Source organism: Mchenga conophoros, linkage group LG12 (assembly GCF_057382185.1).
Source record: "Mchenga conophoros isolate Kocher_MC1m ecotype Shallow Benthic linkage group LG12, M_conophoros_male_GT1.1, whole genome shotgun sequence".
Classification (NCBI taxonomy): Eukaryota; Metazoa; Chordata; class Actinopteri; order Cichliformes; family Cichlidae; genus Mchenga; species Mchenga conophoros.
Genome location: NC_140537.1, coordinates 34055874 through 34083089, shown reverse-complemented (window position 1 = coordinate 34083089; position 27216 = coordinate 34055874). Strand labels below are relative to the sequence as shown.

Sequence of the window (27216 nt, the reverse complement as noted above, 5' to 3'; positions counted from 1 at the left end):
GTTTTCTGTGTGAAAATAGGAAGGAAACAATAATTTAAATAACCAGTCATTACAAAAGAAGTTATGCAGAAGAGCATCTCTGAATACACAACACAATGTGCTGCTTCCAGAACAGAAAACTGAGGCTATAATTAAAATGAACAATTTGGTGTAAACAGCATGAAAGCATCAGGTATTGTCACTGACCATGTCCATCCCATTATAACCACAGTATGCTTCTCTTCTGATGGCTGGGACAGGATATTCTCATCATGGATGTGCAGCTGACAAATGTGAAGCGATCATGTCAACATGGACAAAATTCTCTGAGGATTGTTTTCATCATCTTGTTAAATCTATGTCATGAAAAATGAAGATCGTGCTGAAGTCGAAAGCTGGTCCAACTAGCAAGGTATACTTAATAAAGTGGCTATTGAGTGTATATGTCATTGTTCTACTCTAATGCCACTATCTTACGGAGTTCATACAAATAAAAAAGAGTTTATGTGAATTGTTTTTTTCAGCCCTTCACTAAAGAATTGTGTCATCAGATTAAAGTTACATTGCTGAGGATGAGATTATTTTCTGATTTTGACTTTAAGTACTTCACTAATACAGGAACAGGAATAAAGCTGACAAAAACCAAACTTCAATAAAGCATATGTTTTAGTTAATCCTTTATTAAAATAAAGTACAAAATAAAGTTAACAAAGATGGAGCATCTGTCTTTGTGAACCCAGTGGGGAAAAACCATAAAAACGTCATTTTATAATCACAGAAGCTTACATTCTCAAATCCAAACTTTTATCCTTATAAATAAACTTTTACATGAATTTACCTGTAGTTACTCTCATTCACATAAAACTCACAGAGGAAACGGAACAAGCAACCTGTTAGTGTTATGGTCAAATCTGTTGACTGAGTTTAATTAACATGTTAAAAACAATCGATTTAAGACAAGTGGAAAAAGATATTAGTCCTAATAATTTTTCCCTTCACAGCTGGACAGTTTCACAAGCTTAAAGCACGACGACGTTTCTGTTTTTGTGCAGACGGAGGCTTTCTCATACTGTAATAAATATGGAGAGCAGGACACACTGTATGTTTGTGCGTGAGCAGAGTAGGTATATGACTCTGTGTGTGTGTGTGTGTGTGTGTGTGTGTTAGGAGTAAAAGGTGAGGACGCTCTGGTGGTTTCCTCGCACCAGCAGCAGTGGTGGGAGGTCTTTGGACAGAGTTTCCAGCCAGCACATGTAGAGGGCGCTCGACACTGTGCCCTTTCTTGCCAAAGGCATGCTCCTAGCCACACACAGAGAGAGAAAGAAAAATTTAATTTTTATGATATTTATATATATCAAAATCAAACCCAGAGCAGCGTTAGAAAGAAGACTGCATGATCTTGTAATTATGAGTTATGAGCAGTTAATGTCATTAAATTAATATGTAAGCTTAAAGGTCAAATTATTTTGACGTGTTAAGTTCAATGTGAGAGGTCTAATTTACTTTATATGTAACAGCTGTGATGAGTCACACTTTATGTCTCATTATTTTAACTATATTTGCTTGTTTTTCAATTAACTGCACTGAATTAACCGTGAACAGCTTATAAAATATTAACTATAAATTCTGGAGCTCAGAGCATTATGGATCATCCACTTTAATGCTTCTGAAGTTCCCTGAGTGTCATCAGTGTCTTAAGATTTCTTCAGTATCAAAGTTTAAGATATAGTCAAAATTTCAGACTCTCAACTTTAAATCCGCGGGATAGCTAACTGTTTTTTGGGTTCCAGTTTAGTTGGACAAGTTAACACAATCACATATAAAATGCCTTTTTTAATACTGTGATGGAACATGTTTCACAATCTGCTGCACACATGGATGGAAGCCATGCATGCCCTTGCGTCACACCAGCTCTGCTGCTGCTGATGTTTTATGCTTCGGCTCCGAAGCATAAAACATGGTTCCAGGACTTCTCCACACTGTTGTCGCTTTGTTACAGGTTGACTTGAACAGATAGAATGCTGCTTCAGAATTGGTGAAGGTTTTTTCGGTGAAGTTTAACTTGTTGTTCTTGAGTTTGATAAATGGTTGTGGTGAATCCTCTGTATTTTCTGTCATTGGCGTCTTCTCTTTATGGTTGAACTTGGAACTTATGGCTTTCTCCTGGAGATTGTTCTTCTTTAACATCCCCCTGGTGCATTTGCTAAATGTCCAAAGCTTTTGTAAGTTCACTGGTGTTCTTTTTCATTGTTATAAGAATTTAATCTGGCCTCTTATGGTTTTATTTCATTTTGCAGAAAGTGGTGTCCATACAAGCAGTGATTGGCTTGTCATGCATTATTTTGTCAATTAATGATTGTTTTGGTAGTGAGTATTCCAGGATCCAAAGACACTGTTGTGCACACTGGACACTGGACAAGTCACCACTTCAACACAGACAGCTGTATGCTCATATTCACACCCACGGTGTATTTAGAATCACCAGTTAACATGACACGCATGTATTTAGAGTGTGGGAAGAAGCTGGAGTACCCAGAGGGAACCCACACAGGCACAGGGAGAAGATGCAAGCTCACACAGAAACACCTGATTCATGGAAATGAGCAGCCGGGTTAACCAGGTTTTTTAAATGCGAGTTTGTCTGTAAATTAAAACAAATGATGACACGATGATGACAAAGTTATTACGAAGTTCTTACATGACGATGAGTTTGGCAGTGCTGGAGTGTTCCTTCAGCAGCTCGTTCAGTCTGATCTGACGATTGGTCTGAAAGTAACACACAGTATAGTTACATAAACCACTTGAACAGAGCACTGTGATTGGTCTGAGTGTGTCTGCAACATGAGGGCAGACCTTGGCCTTGTAGAGCTCCAGTTCGTTGTCAGTGATCCTCCAGGGCTCCTGGGCCTTCAGCCTCTCAGCAGCCTCCTGCTCCATGTCGTCTTCCTTCAGCCTGTACGGCTCGATCAGCTCCTTAAAGGTCAGCTTACTGTAAAAACAAAACACATACATTAGGTTTTTAGAGTAGCGCTATCAGTTTCATCCTCCCCACGTGATGCTTCATTCTAAAGAACATTTAAAAAAATATTTCAAAGCACTTAAACTTTTAGTATTACAAACTTTCTACATGTTGACTTTCACAGTCATCAAGTAATCGATAAATTAAAAAAGAGGATTCATGAACAAATCATTCACCTTTTGACTTTGGCTTTCCAACACTTTGTAAGCAATTTACACACGTAACACAGACGCTAAAGACATTAAAAACAATAGTGTTTAGTGCAAATCCATAGTGATCAAGCTGCTGAGCTCAGGAAGTTTCAGAGGACTTACTTGTGTTTCTTGGGTTTGGTGTTGATGTCACCGAGGACGTTTATGTCAGAGAAGTCGATTCTGAACCTGCTGAGCAGCGTGGCCATCCTGACGTGACACAAAAACAAAAACACAATAATAAATGTATGTGGATATAAAGTCAAGTTTGTAGTAAAGTAAAGTTTATTGCTTGGCATAGGTGGATAAGCAGCTGTTGACTCACGCTCGGCGGTCGTGGTCGATGCGGTTAATCTTTCCGCCGATGAACACGCGGATCCTGCAGTCGCCCCACTTACTCCTGTTGGTCAGCAAGTAGGGGATCAGCAGAGTCAGGCCTGCAAACCAACACATCAGAGATTATACAGGTCATTAAAAACCCCAAACTGAACAAAAATCTGTTTTCCAGTATACACAGCAAAATCTCCAGTGTTAAATTAACACTGGAGATTTTGCTGTGTAGATCAGGGAACCACAGATTTGAATGTTTTTTAAGTCTATTCATTTTTCACCTTACTTTTTACGACAGTGACACGTATGAATCGAAAAGCACAACCAACAGTTAGCTATGTTTAGACTTTTTGACAGAATCATAGGACCCAAAGTCAGTTCACCAGATATGTTTTTATTTTCATATAACAATGAGAACACTAACCTCCATCATCAAAGAGCCACCAAACATCAATGGTTCCTTTGCCCTGTTTCTTCTTAAACTGCTGACTGCTCTCCAACAGACGCTGGTCGGTCAGGCTCAGAGGAGACTTGGTCTCTGGTAGGCCACGTCACATGGAAGAGCACAAGACGAGGTAAAGTCAAAGAAACACAAAAGCTCCTGAGCTGTATCACCAGGGTTCACAACAGTACAGTATAGTAAAACAGAGCCTTAGCTGTTCAAATAATTAATTCTTTATATACTTTTGCTGCTAAAAAAAATGCTAGAAACATAAATCAATGGAATATTTCACAAGCTTAGCCGTGAGACTGTGCAGGGATTGTGCCAAATGTTTTTTGGACGAGAAGTCAGTCAATTTCAATCATTGCTGATTTTAAATAATTTCCATAGCATAGCACATGGCTAGAAAAGAAAAAGAGATCAATTTAATTTCTTCCTTTTTGTTCACCGCTAACGATGAGCTGCCTTAAAATGGAAATACTTGAATAAAATATAAGAACAACAAGTCCTGTGACAGTGAGAGTTGTATAAAAAGTAAACATTAGAGCAATAGGCTAAGCTGAGGTATAATTTTAATTCTTCCTCACTGTTTACCTCTCGTGATGAGCGGGCTGCTCTGGTTGCTGGTGGTTTTTGAAGGACAGGAGTCAGAATCTGAGTCTTTAGCCGGAATGACAGAAATCAACACATCCTTAGTGATGACTGGAGGCTTCTCATGGGATGATAGCAGTTCGTCTGCAGGAGTACAAACACAGTATAAACAGAAGGTAGACAAAGTGATGGATATGAAGAAAAAGACAGACGTACCTTGTCCCTGGATGTGAGAAATATCCAGTCCTTCCTGCAGCCGCAGGATTACCACACCGAACAAAAGGTCGAAGGCATCACTGGAATTAAAAATAAATAAATAAATGAAACGCTATACAAAAATGACTCCAAGTGTGATGCAGAACCTCAGCTGCAAAATTGCATCAAAGACAAAGATTAGTCCACTTTTTTAACCTTAACTTTTAACATTACAATCTGATAGAGAGAGCCTACATGGCGTTAACGTCATTTTAACACAATTAATGATAACAGCACTACAAAAAACAGTATGATTGTAAAATTGGTTGTTGGTAGCTCTTTAAAAAGACGCATTAGCCCTTACTGTATAGTGTTGATGTAATTCTCCACATCTCTCATGTTTCCATCACTCCAGTTGTTCTTGAAACCCATGACCAGCGTGTTGGGTTTCAGACGACCTAAACCAACAGCCTAGCATGGGGAGGAAACACATATTTGTAAATGGTGACTTTAATATAAGATGAAGGGTGCAAAAAGAAGGCTTCTTCTGTACCTGCAGGAGTAACTGAGCTCCGTGCCTCAAGTTGTCTGAAAAAACAGGAGCATAAAAAGCCTTGATGCGTTTTTTGTTGAGGTAGCGCTGACAGCGGGCATAATCCTGATATAGCTCCCTAAAGTTCGACCGACGGGACACCTGGAGCAGGAGTGGGAGGAGATGAAGCACAAAACGTTTCAGCCGTGTGAAAGAAAGCGTAACATGCAGACCTAACAGACGACATTTGGTACGTACAGTTCTGACGTGGCCGGAGACCATGAGGCTGACGTTCTTGGTGAAAGAATTCACCAACTGAAGCAGAGCGGGTCGAGCGTTTGGATAACCCGCCAACACCAAACACTGCGGCCTGTCAATATACATTTTATACAGAAGGTCAAGTTATGGTAGTTTTAAAACAAGAAGTCAGGTTATTTTGGTTTAAATAATTACTTTTAAAATTGGATTACATTTTGATCATTTAAATTCAGTTAGAGCCAAGTTTCCACTGTTACTACTGAATGCCTTTGTGTTGGTAACGAGTGCCGAGAATTAAGCATGTCTAGAGTTAAAGGTAGGGTTTGGTTTTTGTTTCAGTCACTTTTAGTCCATGAGTTCAGCTCCACTCAAAGCTTCATGCTGACCTGAAGTTTTTAACGTGGTCCTCGACTCCGGTGAGGTTCAGGCAGTGAGTCAGAGCCTGGTTGTAGATCAGAGCCTGAGTGGATGAACCCCAGTTCACATCTAGAGGAAACAGCAGTTTGAATTTGAGTAGATTGGTCAGCTCATGGAGTTCAATTATCCACAATATAATAATGATAGTCATCATCATCATCATCATGGTCGTTATTATTAATTGCAGCATATAAAAGATGAATTTGTAATTAGATAAAGCAAGATAAACATTAAAGAAAGTAAAAGTGGATAATACAGTATATGCAATATTAATATGTTAATACAGTAAGTATTGTTGCAGGTCGTGCAGGTGGGACTAATGTTAACTGCTTTGCATTATATGTTTTAAATAATACATCACAGTTTATTAAGTGATTATATTTAGTTTGTTTTCCATGAGCTGCTTGAATTCCTCAGATAGCTCGTAAAAGCCAAGATGCAGAATATACAGAGTCAAAACTGAAGTAGGCCAGAAAACTTTCATTTATAAGATTATGATTATTATTCTGTTCATTGCACCGTTTAAATTAACACACAGATCTCTTTTAAAATGTTGGGAGAAATCAAACATATTGATTAAAAAGCCAAAAAATTCCTACTGGAGCAAAAGTTTAAAGTGGATAAACATGGAAACGCTCAAGTAAAGAATGGGCACAACTAAGAGTTACATACATTAAATATGTCCGCCGTCCTGAGCTCAGGTATCAGTACCATGCATTTTTTTATTTATTTGTATTTATTTATTTATTATTTTTTGCTGCAGTTGCTCTATTTTTATTTAATTTCCCAGTGACTGGAGGATGACACCAGTGCATTCATTCTCTCAAGAAGTCAGACATCCAGAGAATGGGAGGTGTTGAGTATTTAGATGTTCTTTGGTGACACCCAGCATTTAGTAGCCATTAAAGAAACGGCCACTAAATGGTGCCGTGTGAAATCAGCTGGAAGTACCTGACCCAGAGCTTCATATTGGCGAGCAGGTCGTTGTTAGAAGTTTGGAAAGGATAAAATATTGTGCCATTGTCTTCTTACCAGGTTTCTTGTAACTGACGTAGATGTAGAGTGCGAGGACAATGAGCAGCGTAACGAGGGCCGCCCACCAGTTAATGACAAACATCACCACGCAGCACAGGATCGCCCCGGCAAGGGATACCCACATGTTGTAGTATTTGAAGCTGGGGCGCCACCCTGTAGTGGAGGGGCGAGAGTAGATCAGATGTTAACAGGCCAAACAGAGGGATTTCTTTTGATGTTTTTAATAGAAATTATGTTTAGTTCAGTAAAAAAACAACAACAAAGAACTTTTTGTACTATAAACATCATTCACCAATTTGTATACTAGCTAAAATGCCATTAAGAGATGAGTCAAGACAAGGAAGATTGAGAAAACTTTCAGAAATACCAGCATAACACTATGGTAATTTTCATATAATCTATAATCTAGTCATAATTCCTTTACAGTTCCACAGATTACCTGGAGAGCTGGCCAGGGAGGCATGGAAAACTGAGAAGTTGATGAGAGCATACGAGGCCAGAAAAAAGTTGGAGATGATTGGAGCAATGATGTTCAACTCCGCTAGTGGACAAAAGACAGGTTTAACTTTTTTTTGTAGATATTTTTATTCTTTATGTTTCTTATGCAGGAGCTGAAGGTTTACTTAAACAGCTTACCAACCAGGATGAAGGCAAGACCAATGCAGAAGGTCAGAACGTAACCACGGAGCGGCTCATTGTTCCTGCCATAACCCTTTGCAAACACACTAAGTCCAGGATAGATGTTGTCCTTACAGAGAGCCTAGAATAAATACAGCTTTTATTAACTTAGAAATCACTCAGTTTAATAAATATAGAAGTAATGTTGGCAGGTTCGTCAAGCAACTTTGAAACAATCAGGAGCAGGCAGATGAGGAAATAAGTCAGAAAACAGCTGAAACAGAAGTAAATTGGAGCTTTATGGTTCTGACCTGGAAGACTTTGGGTGCACTGACGAGCGAGGCCAGAGCTGACGACAGAGTGGCTGAGAAAATCCCCGCGGTGATCAGAGGACCGAAGGAAGACACCAGACTCATAACCTGCACGACATAGGAGCATCTTTAAAAGTCACACTGACCAATAAACATCTAGAGTATATAAAAAGTCACATGATTCAGGTATTTTGAGAGATAGATTATATACATTGGCCAATGTTAGTGGAGTTTTAAAGTCTCAGATTTTTTTGTAGATAATTGATGGTGTGCAGTGTGACCTTAATTTCTTCTATTTTCAATAATTCATTAATTATTATTATTATTATAATAATAGTTCACTCAATATTCCACCTGTGTGACTGTGTTTCTTCTGTTTATGTCACTCGTGTGCCATTTCCACAGAGGTGTTTTCTGTAAATTTGCTTCTAAATGAACTCTGTTCAGTATTGAGGTTTCTGTCAGACGATTTAAATATCTGTTATTAAAACGTAATGTTCTGTCATTTTGTGACAGCACAAGTACTCAAGCTTAACCTAAACTAAAATGAAGCAGCAATTGAAGCATTTTAAAGATATTTCCATTGACAGTTTTTTGTGAGTTTTTGCCACAAGCCACGATGTTACTGTCGCTGCACTTGTGCTGCCTTACACATCCCCAGCATTGCCGCCACATCTGCGATAACACTGAAACGCAAGTACAGTACCGTCACATTTCCTAAATTTATGCAACAAACTGCGATCTCAGTACTGGTTCTGTTTACATTCTTATAAACATTTGCTTGTACAACCTGATATTTGAGATTGAATATTGCTTTTTCTGCTCTGATAATATTGATATGTCTGGGACAGAGGTTCTGACAGGTGTGCACGGCAAAGTGACACAACTGTCCCCCTCTGAATTTTAGTTACTTTTCTATAAAATCAAACACATCTGAAAAATCTTCCCACCATTTTAGCACAAATATTATAGTTCATGAAAGCACGCATACCTGCATAATACAATGTTTTCCAAGTTATAGGCTGCAGATATAGTTTTGTCGGTCATAGCTGACCCCTCACAGAAGATCTCAGAATCAGTGGATGCTTGTTTTGCATTTTGTTACTTTGTTGCCTTTAACTCGTGAAAGTTTTCTTTTGGCGCATGATGTCATAACACTTTTACTTATATTACTAAAGTTTTAATTAACTACTGTGACACATATGTTCAGTTGAGCACCCCTAACTGATTGATACTTTAGTGCCCTCCGCCCTTCTGCTGCAAGAAAAATATTCTATAGTTCTAAGATCAAATGGTGGGGAGTCCCAGATTTAAACCTGCCATCTATAATCCAGTTTTGAGTTCCCTCCCCAGGCACCTTAACGCCCACTCACATCCTGGGCCATCTGACCTCAGGAATTCGCATGATAAGGTGGGGCCAGGTTTCACAATGAACACACCTGAAACTCTGGCTGATTGGGACCCACACCCAGTTTCACACCTTGGCTCAGGCGATTAGAGGATCATCAGGGGGTCTTTTGTCCCTCTGCGGGGGTCACTCCCACTAGGTTTAAATCTGGGACTCCCCACCTTTTGACCTTAGAACTGAAGAAGCTTCTCGGATGAGAGGTGAAACGTCTTCAAGCAACTTAAAGAAGTCCAGACGCTTTTCTTTGTAAGCTCCTTTGACTACGAGGACCTGGATGACTGAGAACCTTCACAGATATATTTGAAACATTATATTGAAAGTCTGAATACCAATGTTGTTTTTAAATTTCACACCCATTGTATTCAGTCATGACTTTATTAGAAATTTTATTTAATACAGTTGAAATAATGCTTAGAAGATGGTCCTGGTAGCAAAAGTTAGCTAAAAACGGCTGGAAACAGCTTGTTCTTACACGGTCGGGTAGGAGGTCCTGAACGTTTTTTGTGTGTTTTTGGTGAAAATCACAATCCACATGAACATTTCTGCACATGAGAAAGCAACTCTGAGATTTTAAAAGTGTATTCTGAAGCAGGACTGACTCAACTCACTGGGACGAGGTGCATCATTATGAAGCAGTGACGTAGATATTTGGTGCAAAAACATCACCCATTCAACTGAGTTTGTTCCTAAAGGAGCCGATTGTATAAATCATCTCAAGAGAGAATATTTTCATATCTGATGGAAGTGAAGGAGGGAGGACAGCTCTACACAGTCACCTACGAACAATGTATGATGTCGAAGACCAAACCCATCAAAAAAATTTCCAGAAAATTCAGATTTTCTGAGATGTTCATTAACCCTTATAACAAAATCCACAATTTTTTTTGCTATATCATGTTGTGTGTGATATATTTTTATTATATTTTTTTGTATCGCAATTGATACCTTGGGTGTTAATTTTAGACAAAAAAAGAGTTTTGTCCATAACATTTAGACATTATGGCAAGTATTGATCATGTTGATGAGACAGAGGTCTCAGAAACTCATGTAGCAAATATGATTCAAAGGCATTATCGGGTCAAAGACGATCAGATTCATTCAGATCTGCTTTTCTCCTTCAACAACAGTAATAATGAAACTCGAGCAGCTGCTTCGGTCTGTAGTGCTGCAACATGTCAGCGCTATCAGTGTCAGTGAGCTCTGTGTGCGCATGTGTATGTGTATGTGTGTGTGTGTAGGTGGATGTTTTCAATGCTCTCATTCAGCACTGAGCCACGAGAACCTTGTGACTCAAAACAACAGTCGCTATTATTTCTGCTGCACTTTGTTTGAGAACAGCTTCATCTCTCTCTCTCTCTCTCTTGTTCACACACACACACACACACACACACACACACACACACACACACACACACACACACACACACACACACACATACTCCAGCCATCTACATTACATGCACATACAGTGAAAGAGGGTCAGAGCAGCAGTCTTGCTCATCCATTTTTTAAGTATGACTTATATAAACGAGTTATAATCACAGCAGAAATGTGCACCCAGTGCCTGTGCAGACACCCAGACTGTCAAACATATACATAGACAGTTTACTGACATTTAATTTAATCCATTAAATGAAAATATCTTGGATTAGATTGTTGCATGTCTCAAAAAGTCCTCTGAGATACAGTTTGGTCCACATAAAACGCATACAGAGATTTCAGTTGTCTTGCCATATATGCCATCATATTGCTCAGTCAAGAAAATCAATACATTTATCATAGTTTGTTGAATTTGGATTGTTGCTTTATGCTACAGAGAGATTTGGTTCCACAGAAGTTGGACTGTGGTGATATTTGTTTTTTAATTTTAATTATTGTTTTTTTGTCTCCTGGTGTTTCCTGGTCTGTATGCTCATCTTTACTGTGTTTACGGTCAGTCTTGTCCTGCTGAGTGTATAGTTAGTTTTAACTTGTGTCTTTTTTGGCTTTATGTCTTTCAGTCTTCACTTGTCTTGACTACTTTCACCTGTGTGTCTGTGTCTTCGAGTACCCACTGCTCACACAATTTATGTGTAAAAACGCTGTCAGTCTGATTAAACAGCTGTTTTTGTGGAGGTGTGTGGACGACAGGAAATGGGACAGTTTTGCATCCTGACACAGCACTGACGCCAGTGTGTAGGCTTCCACTGGAAACAATAGAAGTGGGTGATTCAATTCACGTCAAGCTGCCTGTGTGCGAACGACTTTATGTAATACAACTTCCTAGGATTGTCTGGAATTTTTGACTGAAGTAAACAATAAATATCTCTTAATGTGTCTTAATATCAGCTGAAAGCATCAATTTCCATACGGTGGTGGCGTCCTGGTCACCTCACCCACCTTGCTGCGAACACACATTTTCCTCATCGTTTCTTTTGATGCTCTCCTTTTCTTACTTTGCTTTCCCTGCAGACCCTAACCAGTCATGGCACATTGCTCCCCCTCGCTGAGTCTGTTTCAGCTGGAGGACTCTTCCTGTTAAAAGTGAGTTCTTCCTTCCAACTGTTGCCATGTGCAGCTCATAGAGGTCATTTGTATCTTGGTGTTTTCTCTTTTGTAGGTTCTTTATTATATAAAAAAAACCCCAAAACTTTTGTTGTGAGTTGGCGCTATGCAAAATAAAACTGAACTAAATTTTTAAATGTAAATTTAAAGCAGTTCTATTCTGGCTTGGTTGTACTTTAGACATTACTTACTTTACTAATGTTTTCTGCTTTACTTACTACAGTTTAATTGTATTTGTTTATGTGTACTCATCTGTGATGTTCTCCTTTTAATCCAATTTATCCAGTATTATATTATTTAATCTCTTTTTATTTTATTTCTTTCATTGTAGTGTAATTGTAGTCTACTGAAACTTTATTTTACTTTCGGTGTTTTTACAATTAGTTTTGCTCCGGCCTATAAACAGCTTGTCAGTGATCTGACTGACCTGCATGAAAAGGTGCTATACAAATTAAGTTTGACTTTTTTCTCTGCTTGTATCCCGACGCATCTTTCTGCCGGGGTGAAATCATCGGTACCCTAGTTGAGCATAAAGTACTTTTAATATTTCATAGCAGCAGGAAGAAACGGACCAATTTCAGCCCCTGACCTTTAGCAGCGTCACCAAGCAATCATCTGATTAGCATTAAAGCAAAGAGCCCAAACATCCAGCTGAGTCAAAATAAACTGCCTTTAGCCACAAGAGGAAGAAGGGATGCTGCACCAGGTGGTGCTCCAGACTCTCATTTACTTGAACTTAATCTTAAGATCCTTCCCAGTGGTGTGCACACACTTGATCCATAAAAGATGCTCATCATAAAAATAAATAAATAAATAAAAAACTTAAATAGTCTCACATGTGCAGCTGGGAGCCAAAAAATCTACTTACACAGATAGTAACAGCTTTGATATTTACTCACAGATAATAGCGCATGAATGAAGGTTTAGTCATTAATGGCCGTGAACCAAAAGAGAAACAAAATATATTTTCCTCTCTCCCTCCTAAAAGCACAATTTTGTCTTTTATTAATGCAACTTCTTGCTAATTTAACCCACTGTTTGTGGAACATGACATCCTGTTTATAATTCAAGCACCTTGTATCTTGCACTTAATTGATTAGATCTCATAATTCCTATCACAGTGGTCATAAAGTAAACGCGCAGTATCCCCACATCAAAGCAGGGTTTTATAAATAACTTATTTTACACAGTTTTATGCCAAAGTTATACTCAAACTCAAAACTGGTCATTGTCACAATTATGATATGAATTATGAATTGTGATATATTCGCCATAATCTTTGGAACAATCAACACAGTAAGTACCAAGAAAACAGGTAGTGTTAAGATCATCTGCTTCAGTGTTACCTGGAAGTCATTCATCAAGCCAAATGGACAGCCTCCCTCCTTACAGATGGAAAAATCATAGCCGAGCGTGCAGGCCGCATCGGTGCAGTTCACTGTGGGGCTCACTGTGTCATTGTGGTCACCAGTTGCATCTCTCACAATACAGGAGCCTGCAGGAGGCACAACCAGGACACAAATGTAGATCAGTAATCGGTAAAGTGACATGTATACAAAGCTTTTACTTCTAAATCAATCAATCAATCAATCAATCAATCAATCTATCTATCTATCTATCTATCTATCTATCTATCTATCTATCTATCTATCTATCTATCTATCTATCTATCTATCTATCTATCTATCTATCTATCTATCTATCTCTCTCTCTCTCTCTCTCTCTCTCTCTCTCTCTCTCTCTCTCTCTCTCTCTCTCAGGTTCACAACTGTTAAAGTGTATCTACCTGCAGAGATGGCGACAGCGACATAGGTAAGCCCTGTAATGAGGATTGCCAACAGAGTGCCTTTAGGGATTGCAGACTGAGGATCCTAAAGAGAGAATGGGATACATTTTTAATTTATTGGAAAGGATGAATTATGTTATACATCTCAAACATCAGGTGCATGAAGTATGAGCAACAACTAAACTCAAAAATGATAAACTAATAAAAAAGATTCTATGTAAAAAAAAAAAAAAACTTTGGAAGGTGAGTTTTCTTTTCTCACAAGTCTCTGTGTGATCTGGTTACTGTGTAAACAAAAAGCAATACTGTCACAACATATGACCAAAATCATCACGTGAATTTATATAAATGTACAAAGATGAAAAACCCACGGTTAGGTCTCCAGAGATGTTGGCTCCAGCCAGAATTCCAGTAGCTGCGGGGAAGAAAATGGCAAATACGGAGAAAAACGTCTCCCCATCTCTGAATTCTGGACCAAAGTTCTCTAAAAGGATGGCCGCTAAAAGAGAGAAGAATCAAGAGAGAAGATTATGTAAGATAGATTATCAACATGAATCCTAACACTGAATTTAGAGGATGCTAATCCCCGTGTGAAGAAATGACAAGAATGCAGACTGACTGTGGTATCCGAAAAATCCTTTAGGCTCTTTGCTTTCTGATGGCATGAAGGATCCAAAGAAGAAGTTAACAATGGCTGCCAGCAGAATCACCAGGAGGACAATCTGAGCCTGATGGACAGTAGAAGAAAACACATGAGTAAGAAAGAAGAGAGATTTGCTCCAGTTTCTCAGTTAAAATCACCCTGTTACAAACATGTATGTTGCTTTGTCTGTGCAGAGACTCAAATCACCAATGTATACAGAGGTAGGTAGAGGCAGAGGTGGAGGGATCGATCCAGATATCAATTGTATCAGTACTTTATATCCTCTAAATGAAGTACATGCTTAATTCTGGTGCTAACGCACCAAAAATTTTTCTTTTTTTAATTTATATTTAGTTTGATTGCAGATTTGCATTCAGAAATGAACACATACACTGGCAGACTTTTTCTTAAAAGCTCCAAATCCCAAAGTTAACTCAGCAGCTTTGACGAGAAATACATAATCAACATTTTTAAGGACACAAATGATTTATGCCCTTTTATTGAAATCTCACTGAAGCCTTTGGTTTTGACGTTTTTTTCCGGGTCATTGTTGTAATTATACCTTGGCTTCCCACTCCATCCCAGCTACAGAGATTCCCAACAACAAGATGATGGTCAAAGTCCCAACGATACGAATGTCATTGAGCTCATCAGTCATCAAGGCATCAACGTCCTGCAACCAATTAACAGGTTGATTCGAAATGAGAATCTTTTGCATATCACAGAGAGATTTCCATAAGTACACCAGAGCATTTCTTACATTGAGCAACTCAACGACTGTCTCTGCAAAGCCTACGACATACATGGCCACAGCTACGGCATTGGCGAAGGCAAAGATAAGACCGATGGAGCCTCCAAATTCAGGCCCCAGACTTCTGGAGATCAGATAGTATGCTCCTCCTGGATGGCATGACATTCAGATGTTAAGTGATATAAATTATTGCTGCTGTCATACATTTTGAGCAGTTTCTAGTCCATTTGTAGGTTTAGTTTTAAAATTCTAGATGTTAAAGACCTTTTGTAAAAGTAAAATGTCTTATATGGGTCTCACCTCCTCGTACAAAGCCGTTGGTCGCTATAGCAGATGTAGACAGACCGGTGATGGTGGTGACCACAGTGGCCATCAAGATGATACCAATGGTCAGTCCTGTTTTACAAAAACATGAAAAATATGTGAAGTTACAGGCAACTGAGCAAAAATCAGCAGTCTTCAATAAAATAACACGATAATGTTATCCAAGTTCAAATCAGTACAGTTGAAAACAAAATATAAAACATGCATATGGGCCGAATGGGCTTCCTCGCAGGTTATTTATTTATTTATTTTTAGATTCAGTTCATCATCACAGGTAAGATTAAATAAAGTTCTAAGAAAAAACTATTGTAGTACACTAACTAGCTAGAGCTAGTGCCTGCTATATTTGTACACGAGCTTATGTGGTCAATAAGCAGTCTGCAAAACATAGAGGAGCTATTTTTAATGACTTATCAGTAGAAATGAGCAGTAATGTATAATGTAATTGATCTGAAATCTTGTCAGTGTGTAGCCAGCACACCATTTCCTAGCTGGTTCTACTGTACCTTTATGCACAACTTAAAGATAGTATGCATTCCATTTAAGTGTTTTACTGTGTGGGTGGAGGACTGTTTAATACTTTTATCTCTACTTAAATTTAAAAGAGACCTTTTCTGCTTATTTCAGACTCCGTGATTTTATGCTTAGACTTTATTAGAGGAGCTTGAACAAAATCAGACCTTAAAAGCAGCCTCCCTCCTTACGCATGCATGAATAACATGAATCAGTTCAAAACAATCCTCATTTATCTTGGTTCAGCCTCTCAGCTCATCTTCTTTCTGCAAACAAGCTTTTTAATATTCTGATGGCTCGCAAAGCAACGTTTGTTTGCATGTAAGCCTGTCATATGAGCACTGGGTGATGAAGGGTGTCACACATTTCCCTGAGTCACTAATTGTTTGTACCCACCAATTCCAGCCTGTCCCACAATCCAGGACATTCTGATGAAGAGCATCACACCCCAGATATTCAGCATGCAGCGGATCTGCAACACACAAACAGAAGTCAGTTAAAACGTAAAGACAGACAACAGGTGTAGGTTGCTGGGGGGATTCCCATGATGCATTGAGTATTTCTTCTTCAGTCACCTTTCTCATTCACTCTGTGCTAATCGACCTCTCTGCACTCAATCACACTCATTATTAACCTCTGTCTCTTCCACAGCATGTCTTTATCCTGTCTTCCTTCTCTCACCCCAACCGGTTGCAGCAGATAGCCCCGCCCCTCCCAGAGCTTGGTCCCACTGGAGGTTTCTTCCTGTTAAAAGGGAGTTTTTCCTTCCCACTGTCCCAAAGTGCTTGCTCATATGGAGGTCATATGATTGTTGGGTTTTTCTCTGTATGTATTATTGTAGGGTCTACCTTACAATTTAAAGCGCCTTGAGGCGACAACGACAGTCGCCTCAAGGCGCTTCAATTCAATAAAACTGAATTGAATTGAATTAAACCTTACAGCTGCCAAAAAGAAAGCCAAAAATACCTGAGAAAAGGACGATGCTATATTTATGTCGTACATCATTTGCTTTCGGGTAGAGTTTACTGTCTTCCTTCCTGCACCAACCTTAATAACAAGCTTTTCATGTGCAATATGACAGACAAGCTTCTATACTTCTATACAGCGCATTCTCATTGATGCAGTAATATTCGGATGAGAGGCAGCACATTTCCACCCCTGATCACCACTGTGTAGACTCTATGCAGAACCAGTTTCTGCAATATTTTAGCTTAGCTTACTGTAGCTATAGAGAGAAGAAGTGAGTGTCTCATTGTCTGTATAGGGATCTTTGAAGTTCGTTTACATTTCCTAAATCTAGAATTATTCTCAAATGATCCAACCTGACAGGAATATAACCAGAGAAAATACATTTTATACCTTAAGATGATGAGATTATGTATTTGATTGTCTAATTATGGGACACTAAAGTGTTTCATTCTTGCCCGCTCTGTGGGAAGAAAGTTGACTGTTTACAGTTTTGTTTAAGTAGTTCAACACATTTAAATACCACAAGAAGAAGCAGAGTGCACCTTGTGCTTTCATTCATGACATGAACACTAACCAGGACTCCTTTAACCCAACCAAATTTGACACTTCCTCCTTTGGCCTCCTTCGCTGCCAGTGCGGCCGCTTCCTCAGCTGCCGATGGTTCTTCTCCATTGGCCAGACCATCCTCAAAGGGCTCCTGATGGGAAAAAAAAATCCAGACAAGTCAGGAAAGCAGAAACTTGAACAGAGGTGAAGCCTAACAATCAACAGGATAATTACAATCACTTAAAAGTTGAGAACTTGCAACTCTTGAGTTCTGATTAGACAGTCAGTGGTCTTAGTTTTGTGAGAGAGAAGTTTTTTAGTCAAATGATAAATATATATATATATATGCTTTATGTAATGCTAATCCTAACAGAAAATCTGAAACTCTGGGTAGAAGTTAAATAAGTTGATTGACTGGTCAATAGTATACAGGAAAAAATAAAAGCAATAAAAGCAATGAATAAATGTGGTCTTATCTTATTTATTTCAATATATATTTGATTTAAAACATTTTACTATTTAATTATCTACTTATTAAGTGGATTCAAATTGAAATATGACATCTGAAAATGTAAAACTGTTTAGTTAACTAAACTTACCTGGGTTGGAAAACTTACATCTTTGGTTTAAAGGTGGCGTTTCACCACAATAAGGATAAAGATAGTGTGTTAATTAGTTTTCTGTGGCTTTGTTATATAATAAGTGAAATCATTTCATGTGCAGTATATCTCATGTTCCATGACCCCCACAGCAGCAAAGCAGTTAGTTATCCACAGCCTCGCTCAAGCAAACAAACTGATGTCCGTGTATGTGTATCCTGGTGATTCTGTGAGATGGCTAAATATCTGTGTATGTGCACATACAAGGAACGATTCCACTAAACACCCTAAAGTGCCTCCAGTTTGGCACTTTAGTCCATCAGGTTTGATTTTGAGTCCAGTCATAAAGGCATTTTATAGGCTTAACCACAGAAATTAGAACCAGTGAAATTTATGATTTTTGACACATATAATCAAGAAAAACACATCTCATTTCTATGACAAATCAAACGAAAAATGTGAGTGAATCAGAGGCAAAGAGGACTTGATGATAAATGACACATAGCACTTCATGTGGCCTTCACTGTCACTGGATCCCAATCCACTGCCAGACTGGGAGAATTTGGAGAGATGTGTCAGACTGTCCAATTCCATCACCAAAACAATAACTTTGGATGTACTTTAGTGAACTTGTTCAACAAGAAGCACGACTGGAAGTAGGGCGACACCTTTACGAGATGCCTGATTTTCGTGTTTTTTCACTGTTTAAATGAAGGCACGCCTAAAGGTCCTGGTGGTGCTTTGCCCAGTTGGTGTTCTGGCTCACTGTTATTGTACAATGGTGGTCTGTTACCTTGAACTGTATGTAAGGAGTGGGAGCGCGGCTGGGGGTGCCTGCAGGGTCATGAGAAGCGGTATTGTGTAGAGGGAAGAGCGAAGGGAATCTTTTCTGTTTACTGAAAAATGAACTGACTTGTGTCCGGTGAACAGGGAAGTGCGTAGTGACGTGTTAGTTCTGTTTTTAAATCTGGGAAATAACCTTTCAACTCTCGGCGTCTAAACTGCCTTTTAAAGTTGACGATTTTACCATAACGTGACTCTTTCTTTACTGTCGCCTTCGTTGTGTTTGATGTGAAACTTGAGATCAACTATTTTAATAACAAATTTAATAGCATCATTTAATAACGAAGCCAATAAAAAAAAATGTTTTTGTTACCTTATCGAGTTCGTCGTGTAGCTCCGACAGCGACGGTCTGGTCAACTTCTCCCCAAATGGCGCGGCTGTCTGCCGATAGAAGTCAATGTTAGGCACGGCGTCTATAGTGTTGTGTCCGAAGGTCCTCATGTAGTAGGTGTTGGAGTGGGAGTCAGAGATGTGAGTGTGCCCCGTGCCAGTTGAATGGAGACTGACTGAGTCGCTTTTTGCCGTGTCCGGCTCATGGGAGACATCAGGTGGGAGTCCAATGTCCATCGCGCCCGAATCCATGAAGCCCACCACCCTGAACCGGCCTTTGGACTCCTCGGGAGGTCTGGATCCATCAGTGGATGCCGGAGCAGAAGGGGCAGCCGGACCGGGCGCTGCAGATGATGCCTCCATTACCACATCCACTTGAAAGCGGCTCTGCGCGGAGTCGTCGCTCTTCAACGACGGTTTCTGACCCGACATTTCTGTCAGTGATGCACCGAGAGACAAACGGTTAGCGGGAAAAAGCACCTGCTCCAAAACTACAGGGAAGCTGCCACATTTAATTCCAAACACGGATAAACTGAAATATAGTCATTTACTATTCCGCTGTACTTTGGAAACCTCTAATCACTGGATGCGCCAGGATGCACGACAAGCGTGTCTGAAAGTGCTCATAACATGCGTAAAGGACACGAAGTCGTTCTCACTCCCTCTGTCTCTCCCTCAGATGGTGACTCAGACGATTTATTGTCATCTCTGGCTTTGTCTCCTCCTCTCTCTGGACTCGGGAGACAGCCCAGCATGCCAGGAACACGGAGAACAATGAGGAGGAGGCAAGAGTAGAAGGGATGGATGGGTGTCCATTACGCACCAAACTCCGGCACGCGCTCCAGCGCGTTTCAGTCAAGAGGAAGAGACTAACACGACGCTTAGACAAAGGGTAGAGCAACAGAGTTCCTCCTCATAAAGTTTGTAAAGCATACGAGCATGTTTAGTTTTCATTGGCAGTCTTGCGCAGGGAAGAAAAACCACTGTTTTGGTGCCAGTTCATCCAGTAGGTGCAAAGTAAACTGTAAAATCATTATAAACACAAACACAATGACTTTAATTTACTATTCTGTTGCATCAAGGCTCACTGCCGTAAATAATATATGTAAAAGACACCAACTCCCTTTTTTTACCACCCCCTCTCGCTCCGCTGCATGTGAGTGTGTGTTGGCATTAAACAATGACATTTGTAATCACTGCTGGTGACACACTGAGACATTCACACAGAGGCCTAGATACGCACGAAGCGAGGCAGCAGCAGCAGCATTAGCATGGGGAACAACAGCTGCTTTCTCTGTCGAAGCTCTTGATGCTGAAACCGAACACCGAACAATAAAAACAAAGAGTGACGGAAACCAGTTAACTCAACCTGACCATCTAATCTTTATTTAGGATGTGGTTTGTGAGTTAGTGGCAACACTTCATCATAACTCAGATACGTTTTTTAAACTTTGCAAAACTAATGAGAGATGTTTGACTGCTATTGCCTTGGTAACCCTGCTAACCCTGATTTTAAGGACTGCATTGGTTTAACAGCTTAACGTTCGAATATTAATGGAATGATGAAAAGTTTCAGAGTGAATCCTGAAAACTGGAGTATGAGAAATGAGTAACACCAGCATCAAATGTTGGTTGGCTTTTGTGAACTGTGAGTTGATGATCTGATGCATTTGCCTTTCCTGTAAATACAGAAGTTCTGGTCTTGAAAATATTTAAAAGCAAAATGTGGTTTTCATAAAAAACCGTGCAGAACTGCTAATTGAGCAGTGTTTGCTTAAACCTGCAGTCTTGCTATCAGCTCATCACTGGTTTTGACAGGAAATAGCAGTGTGCCAGGATGTTCTGATAATGACTGAGGTGCAGGCGCAAAGCTGTCTTTACTATGTGAGTTGATGTTTATTATATAAACCTGGCTTTCCTTTGAGTGTCCCTGGGTGTTTCTCTCTTTTATTTTGTTTTACATGATTATGCTTTCAGAGCCCAACAAATTTTTTTACACTGTTTTTTTAAAACTTTGTTTTAAAGACAATCGTCATCTTAGAAAATATACAAAAATAATCTTGATTTTATTTTACATAATACTCATAATACTTTATTTAGCTTTAACAACTGGGATAATTCGACTCCTGAAAGTAGATAAGACACAAATCATTCTAGATCAGGTGCCCAAGTGGGCTGGACCATGAAAAGTACAATGACTTATATAATGATGATGATGGTGTATAGATATAATTCATATGGATAATATATTAAAACAAATTATCCATCCACTCTCTTTCACTTAACCAATTCAGAGTTACAGGAGGCCTGGAGTCTATCCCAGCTGCCACAGGGTGATAGGCAGGAAACACTCTAGACAGGTCATCAGTCTGTTGTCGGTCTAACAGACAGAGATTCACGCCTATGACCAGCTTAGAATGGCTTAACTTAACCTCACTAACCACTTTGGACTGTGGGAGGAAGCCAGAGCACCCAGAGAGATGTCATCAGGATTAAACTTTTTAGATTCCTGTAGACTTGCTGCTGTAGGCTGAAGCTACTGGTGGATTTCCCATGATGGACTGAGACCTTCTCCTTCACTCCCCATGTTTTATAGACCTTTGTTTAATACAATGAACTTTTTTTCTTGTCTCTTCTGTAGTTGTTTCTTATTTGTGGTCTCTCTATGCTCCTCTTTTGTCTCCTTCCATTTCCCTCATCCCATATCAGCCTTCCAAGGCTTCTTCCTGGTTCTCTTGGTGGTCTTCCTGTTAGAAGAGAATTCTTCCTTTACACTTTTTCCAAATGTTGCTCATAGGAGAACATCTGGTTGATGGTACTCTCACTGACAATGTACAGTCTTTACTTATGCAATTTAAAGGTAAAGATACCCCCACAAAATCTACACCAGTACTGGTGTAGATTGTCCTAAAATATAGACCCGAAACCACGTGGTTTCGGGTCTATATTTTAGGACACATTTCAAAAAAGTGACTGACTCCTCACAAAAAGTCCCATCATTATCACTTCAGGTTAAGCTTTGTTTAATCTGTTCAAACATCTCCTCCCTCCACAGACACAAATCATCAGCCAGTCACAGCTAAACCAGGGCACCAGGTCATCTGGCATTAAGACTGACCCTGAAACTGTTTGCAAGGCAAGAAAGTGCAACGAAACAGTTCTAGGAAATAACAAGTTAAGCTCAAACAAGGATAAGACTCACGGATGGGAAACAGTTGTGCAAACCATAGATGAGTAATGTTTAACACTTCTCAAAGAAAAACAAAATGATTGGCCGGGATTAACAAACATTCTTAGAGCTTTTAACTGAGCCTAAAATGTGATTTTATGGATTAAGGAAAGTTCGAGCAACTCTGAGCAGGGAAAGGAGCAAGAGTTTTATCTTCAACACAAAAAGTAGTGACAATGATCTAATAGTTAATGGTCATAAAAAAATAACCTTATCATACAATCTCTGTTTACACTGCATACTGCAATTATCAAAACTTTCATGCAGTGAACATCTCTGTTGAATAAACTGGAAGCAAGACTCCGGCCTGTTAAAGGTTATATTGTTGTAATGGAGTGAAGCAGAAAAAGAAAGCAGCATAACACAGAAATACTTAAACAGAGTACATTAAAACTGTACTTCAGTAAAGTACTTGAGCAAATGTACTAAGGTGCATTCCACCACTGCTCTGATCCATGCTCTCACTCAGAGTGTTGGGCACTCTCAGATTAACAGTTTATATTTCAGGGGAACTCAGGTTAAAAGGCTCTGAAAGATCCAAGTCATCATTCCTGTTCTGTTTGCATATTTCACATTTTCAGTCGTCCTTTCTTGTGGTGAGCGCCGCACTTTCTGCCCTGATTGAGACGTTGTATTCAGTGAGAGAGCTGATGAGACTGACCCGTGCACAATTTAATCTGTAGCATTTAACAGCATTGGAAAGCTGTTTCCCTTATTTTGTATTTACTGTTTGCCTAATACTAAATACTTTAATGTGAAAAAATACTTTTTCACAGTGTGTACATGTATACATTAAACAGTTGTTTCTTCATATTCTGTTGATAGATTTATTTAATACTGAAAGTTTTTGAGACATTTTAAATAACTAGTGCGACACCGACTCTGTCTGTCTTGGTTTCTTTCATATTACTGTTGTGAATTAATCACTACATGTTAAACATGAACATGCCAGCGTTGTCCATTCAGTTTGTTTTTTCATGTTGTATAATAATCGGAGCCTCTGAAGCAGCTCAAGCTAATTTTACACTGCAGGACACAAACAGTCCACTTTGATCTTAAGTGGCCTGGAGCAGTGAAACTCCCCTTTCTGCTAGTGTAAAACCATAATATGCATTTAATGAACTTAATATAAGGAAAAGAAGTACAATTACAAACAGAGGTCTCTTTTTTCTAATGTCATGCTGCTGTAGCAAATGTAAGAAATCCATCAGCATGACTCTTTGGACAAACAAACAGAAAACGCTCAGATTTCTGTAGTAAATAGTGGAAAAAAAGGGAGCTTTTCTGGAATTTTATCGTTTGTCTCTAAACATGATATTTTGGTGTTGAATGAATGGGGAAGGTGTTCATCAGTAGCCAAAGCTGTAAAACTTGTGAAAATACACTTAAAAGTCCAAAATTTATACCTTCCTTAACATTTTCCAAAGCCGTCCTGTTGACTGGAGTCTTTGCTGGGCTGACTGTGGCCCCCGGGCCTTATGTTTGACTCCCCTGCTCTAAAGCTTAAACAAGATAAATTTTATCAGATTGTGCAAATACTTTGTTTGCTCTCTTGGAGAGGAAACACTGGCAGCATGTTGTCTCCTTTGCTTAACAAAACTTTCAAAGCTCTTAAAATCCTTCCTACCTGCTCCTAACAGGTTTCCACCTGAACTCTTCTGGGGGCAAGGATGCTTTGGGAATAACATTTATCTTTACCAGGATTTACTATTCTAACTTTCGGGGGAAATTCTTAGAAAGGATCATGATTAATAGAGTTTTTCTTAGAATTTCATCAATAGGAAGCTTTGTGAGCCTCCCTGTCCCTGAGCACAACTTTACCACCTTAAAACCTGAAGTTAATGAAATCTGATAAGACAAGCAGAACAATGGGCCCATTAATGGACACTCAAGCCTGAGTAAGTGCGTGTTTTCTCTTCTCAGAAGGGGCGTTTAACACGTTTAAGGTCAAATTATCTGTTTTTTTTTTAATTTGTTTGCTTTTTAATTTGTTTTATTTTCACTTTTACTCCTGGTGCTCACAGTTCTTATGTCCTTCATTGACCCTGTCTCCACCTTTATTTCTACCTTTCTTTTTTTGTTTTTATGGAAGAAGCTTTAAAGTTGTTCAAGTCTTCTTACTCTTTACTAGCGGCTCAAGTTCAGCCAAAGAAATACTTAAACTCAAGCATTTCTGCTACATTTATATTTTGGATATTAGTACAAAACACACAGGATTCAGAGCTTTGTTTCTATATCAGATATGCATGTTTTATTGGTGTTTCTGTGATCTGTACTCAGGTTTGGAAAAGCCCTCTGGTCGTCACCGCAGAGCTGTTATACCTGTGAGGAGAAAAGTAGCAAAGATTTTATTTTATTTTAAGCAAATCGTCCAAAAATTTATTGTCATAGGTGGTTACAGCTGGCCTTTTCTCAGTCAGTCTCTGTGGGGTTTCACCTGGAGAAGTGGGAGGAGCAATGAGCGGGCAGTCCTGTCTGGCTGAACGGAGGTGAGGAGGAGGAAGAGGTGGTTCTGTAGGCGGAGTCCTGGCTGTGGCAGAGACGTTCTCGACCACAGAAACACAAAGACTCCTCAAGAGGAACCATGGGGATCCCCGCCAGAGCTGCGTTCTGAGCAATCGTACCATAGTTAACAAAAAGTGAGAAAATCAGTTTAGTTCACTGACATAAAAATACAAACCGACTTTTAGGAAAAGGGGAAATGAAACTGAATCAATGGGAAAAAGTTTTGGGTTTTTTTACATTTACATGACTTTCACAACAAGCCCAAGGAAGCTTTTTCTTAGTGAGACTGCACTATATACATGCCTGTGTTTATACTTTATACTTAATTAATTAAAACGATATATATATCTTAATACCAAAACAGCCAGTATTAAAAAAGATGACAATTTGAAAGCTAACGTGTAACAAGCTTCAACAGGAAAAAGAAAGCTATAAAGAGCAAACTTACTCTAAGTGAAACTTCATAATAGATCCTACTTTCCTGACATTCCTCATGTAATTTTTCTGTATTTAGGGTGTCATTTTCAACTTAATATGACTTGCACCTCTTAAGGTGGTGTGTGGACAAGAGGCATTGTAATGATTAGGCCTTTCCCATTCAAGCTGCTCTTGAATGCTCCTTTACTCACAGGGGTCACCTGAGTTTTACACCAGACGCCCTTCTTCATGCAATCCCAAATGGATTTGTCTCCTCCCAGGATAAAATCAGGGATCTTTCATTTGTTAGGTGAATGAGTAAACTACCACACTATGGAGCCGCTAGACCTTTGTCATAAAATGTTTTAATTGTTCACTACATTAAAAAAGCTTACATTTTCCTTTAAAGCATTAAGCTGTTAACCCTTCTACTGGTAAGCATTTTTGTGTAGAAAAGTTATGCAGTAAATGTTGGGAAATTACACAATATGTCACACACTTTATTATGAGAATATTTTTCTAAACTTCCACCCATGTACCCTATTCTGCTTATCTGGTTCAGCCAGCTGCCACAGGGCAAGAGACACACTCCACAGAGCCAGATGATGGAGTCGTCCTACCCATCACACACCACGCTGTCCTTAGTTTAAAACCCCCCCAAAGCAAATATAAATTAAAAAAAAAAATACAAACCAATAATAACATTGTTTCTGCCATAAAGAAATCTGATTGGATGTGTTCTCCTGACTGACACCTGCCTTCATCAGGAGTCTCCGGTTCTTCATGTCCTGCTTCCACGGCATCACGTAGAGTTTGGGGATCATTGGATGTCGGGCTGAAAATGTTGGGACGTGGCATGATGATCGTCTGGGAGTAAATAGAACAGGATATGAGGTGTGGCTTTTGGGCACTCTGGAGGATTCATGCAGTTTGGTTCAGTTTATCTGCTAGTTTGTAAAGTTTAGAGACAACTAAAGGAGCTGCAGTTTTGGTGTTGCTGTGCTGCAAAGACTGTGCCTCTTAGTGTTAGTAGATAAGCCTGAGGAAATGGAAGTGCAATGCAATCACGTTGGGTCATTTTTTTTTCTAAATTAGTCCCAGTAATCTCTATTGAATTAAAAAAAAACTTGATTTAAAGTCAATAATGAACTGCCTGCTTCCTTGAATATAGTTTCCTTTGGTTCACAGACTCCACTCCACCCCAATACAGTCTGAAACACTGGGAGACGGTTGTAGTTACTCTCCATATCAGAAGAACTAAAATAGATTCTTGAAATAAGATAATGCATCTAAAATACATTCAGAAAAAAAGGGAACATTTTCTGATTTTACACATATTTTTGTACAGATTTTATTTTCGGTAACAAACCATTTAATGTACTAAATAAAACAGACGGTATTAACTTCTTGTATTATTTGCTGTTACACTGAAAAGCGGGACTCATTTGTTGAATCGGACTGTGCAGAATGCTGGTTGGAGAAAGGAAGTACGTCCGTGCATTTAATAACACTTTACAGCTCTGTGTTCAGTGTGAAATAATCAGAAAATGTACTTACTCGTGCTGGTCAGCGCTCCCTGTGTCAGCCATGTTTGTTGACTGTCAGAGTCACCATAGAAACCCTCATTCCCCCCAGTGCATTATGGGTCTTGGGTAGAATTACAAGTAGACACTTTGGGGCTGTTTGTGTAACTTCAGTCAGCGATGGAGAAGAGCAGCGAGTAATTTCTGTTTCCTACATCACATACACTGTAACTCAGGAAAAAAATAAAACACCACCAACTGAAGCTGTGTAAAATGGATCTTTGAGGAAATAAATTAAGATTTAGCAACTGGACAACATACAGTAGGACTGATGGAAGAAAAAATATTAATGTGTTTCCCTCTTACA

At 39.2% G+C, this 27216-nt stretch overlaps 2 protein-coding genes across 2 annotated transcripts; both read right to left on the bottom strand.

Moving 5' to 3' along the window:
- Positions 1 to 639: 639 nt before the first annotated feature.
- On the bottom strand, positions 640 to 19983 carry slc12a2l (solute carrier family 12 member 2-like). Its single transcript, XM_085295444.1, has 26 exons — positions 19158 to 19983; positions 17431 to 17553; positions 16284 to 16359; positions 15351 to 15446; positions 15060 to 15199; positions 14862 to 14972; positions 14276 to 14384; positions 14028 to 14155; positions 13657 to 13741; positions 13217 to 13365; positions 7919 to 8026; positions 7626 to 7749; positions 7429 to 7530; positions 6987 to 7142; positions 5924 to 6023; positions 5538 to 5649; positions 5301 to 5441; positions 5112 to 5218; positions 4769 to 4848; positions 4556 to 4696; positions 3944 to 4057; positions 3515 to 3626; positions 3313 to 3399; positions 2833 to 2968; positions 2678 to 2745; positions 640 to 1278 (listed from the first exon to the last, which is right to left on the bottom strand). The coding sequence occupies exons 1-26, from the start codon at positions 19605 to 19607 to the stop codon at positions 1143 to 1145; spliced, it is 3291 nt and encodes a 1096-aa protein (XP_085151570.1). The 5' UTR covers positions 19608 to 19983; the 3' UTR covers positions 640 to 1142.
- Positions 19984 to 24472: 4489 nt separating this feature from the next.
- LOC146563073 (sperm-associated microtubule inner protein 10-like) lies at positions 24473 to 27088 on the bottom strand. Its single transcript, XM_085295443.1, has 4 exons — positions 26884 to 27088; positions 26085 to 26193; positions 24842 to 25014; positions 24473 to 24726 (listed from the first exon to the last, which is right to left on the bottom strand). Exons 1-4 carry the CDS (start codon positions 26913 to 26915, stop codon positions 24681 to 24683), a joined length of 360 nt encoding a protein of 119 aa, XP_085151569.1. The 5' UTR covers positions 26916 to 27088; the 3' UTR covers positions 24473 to 24680.
- Positions 27089 to 27216: the final 128 nt, after the last annotated feature.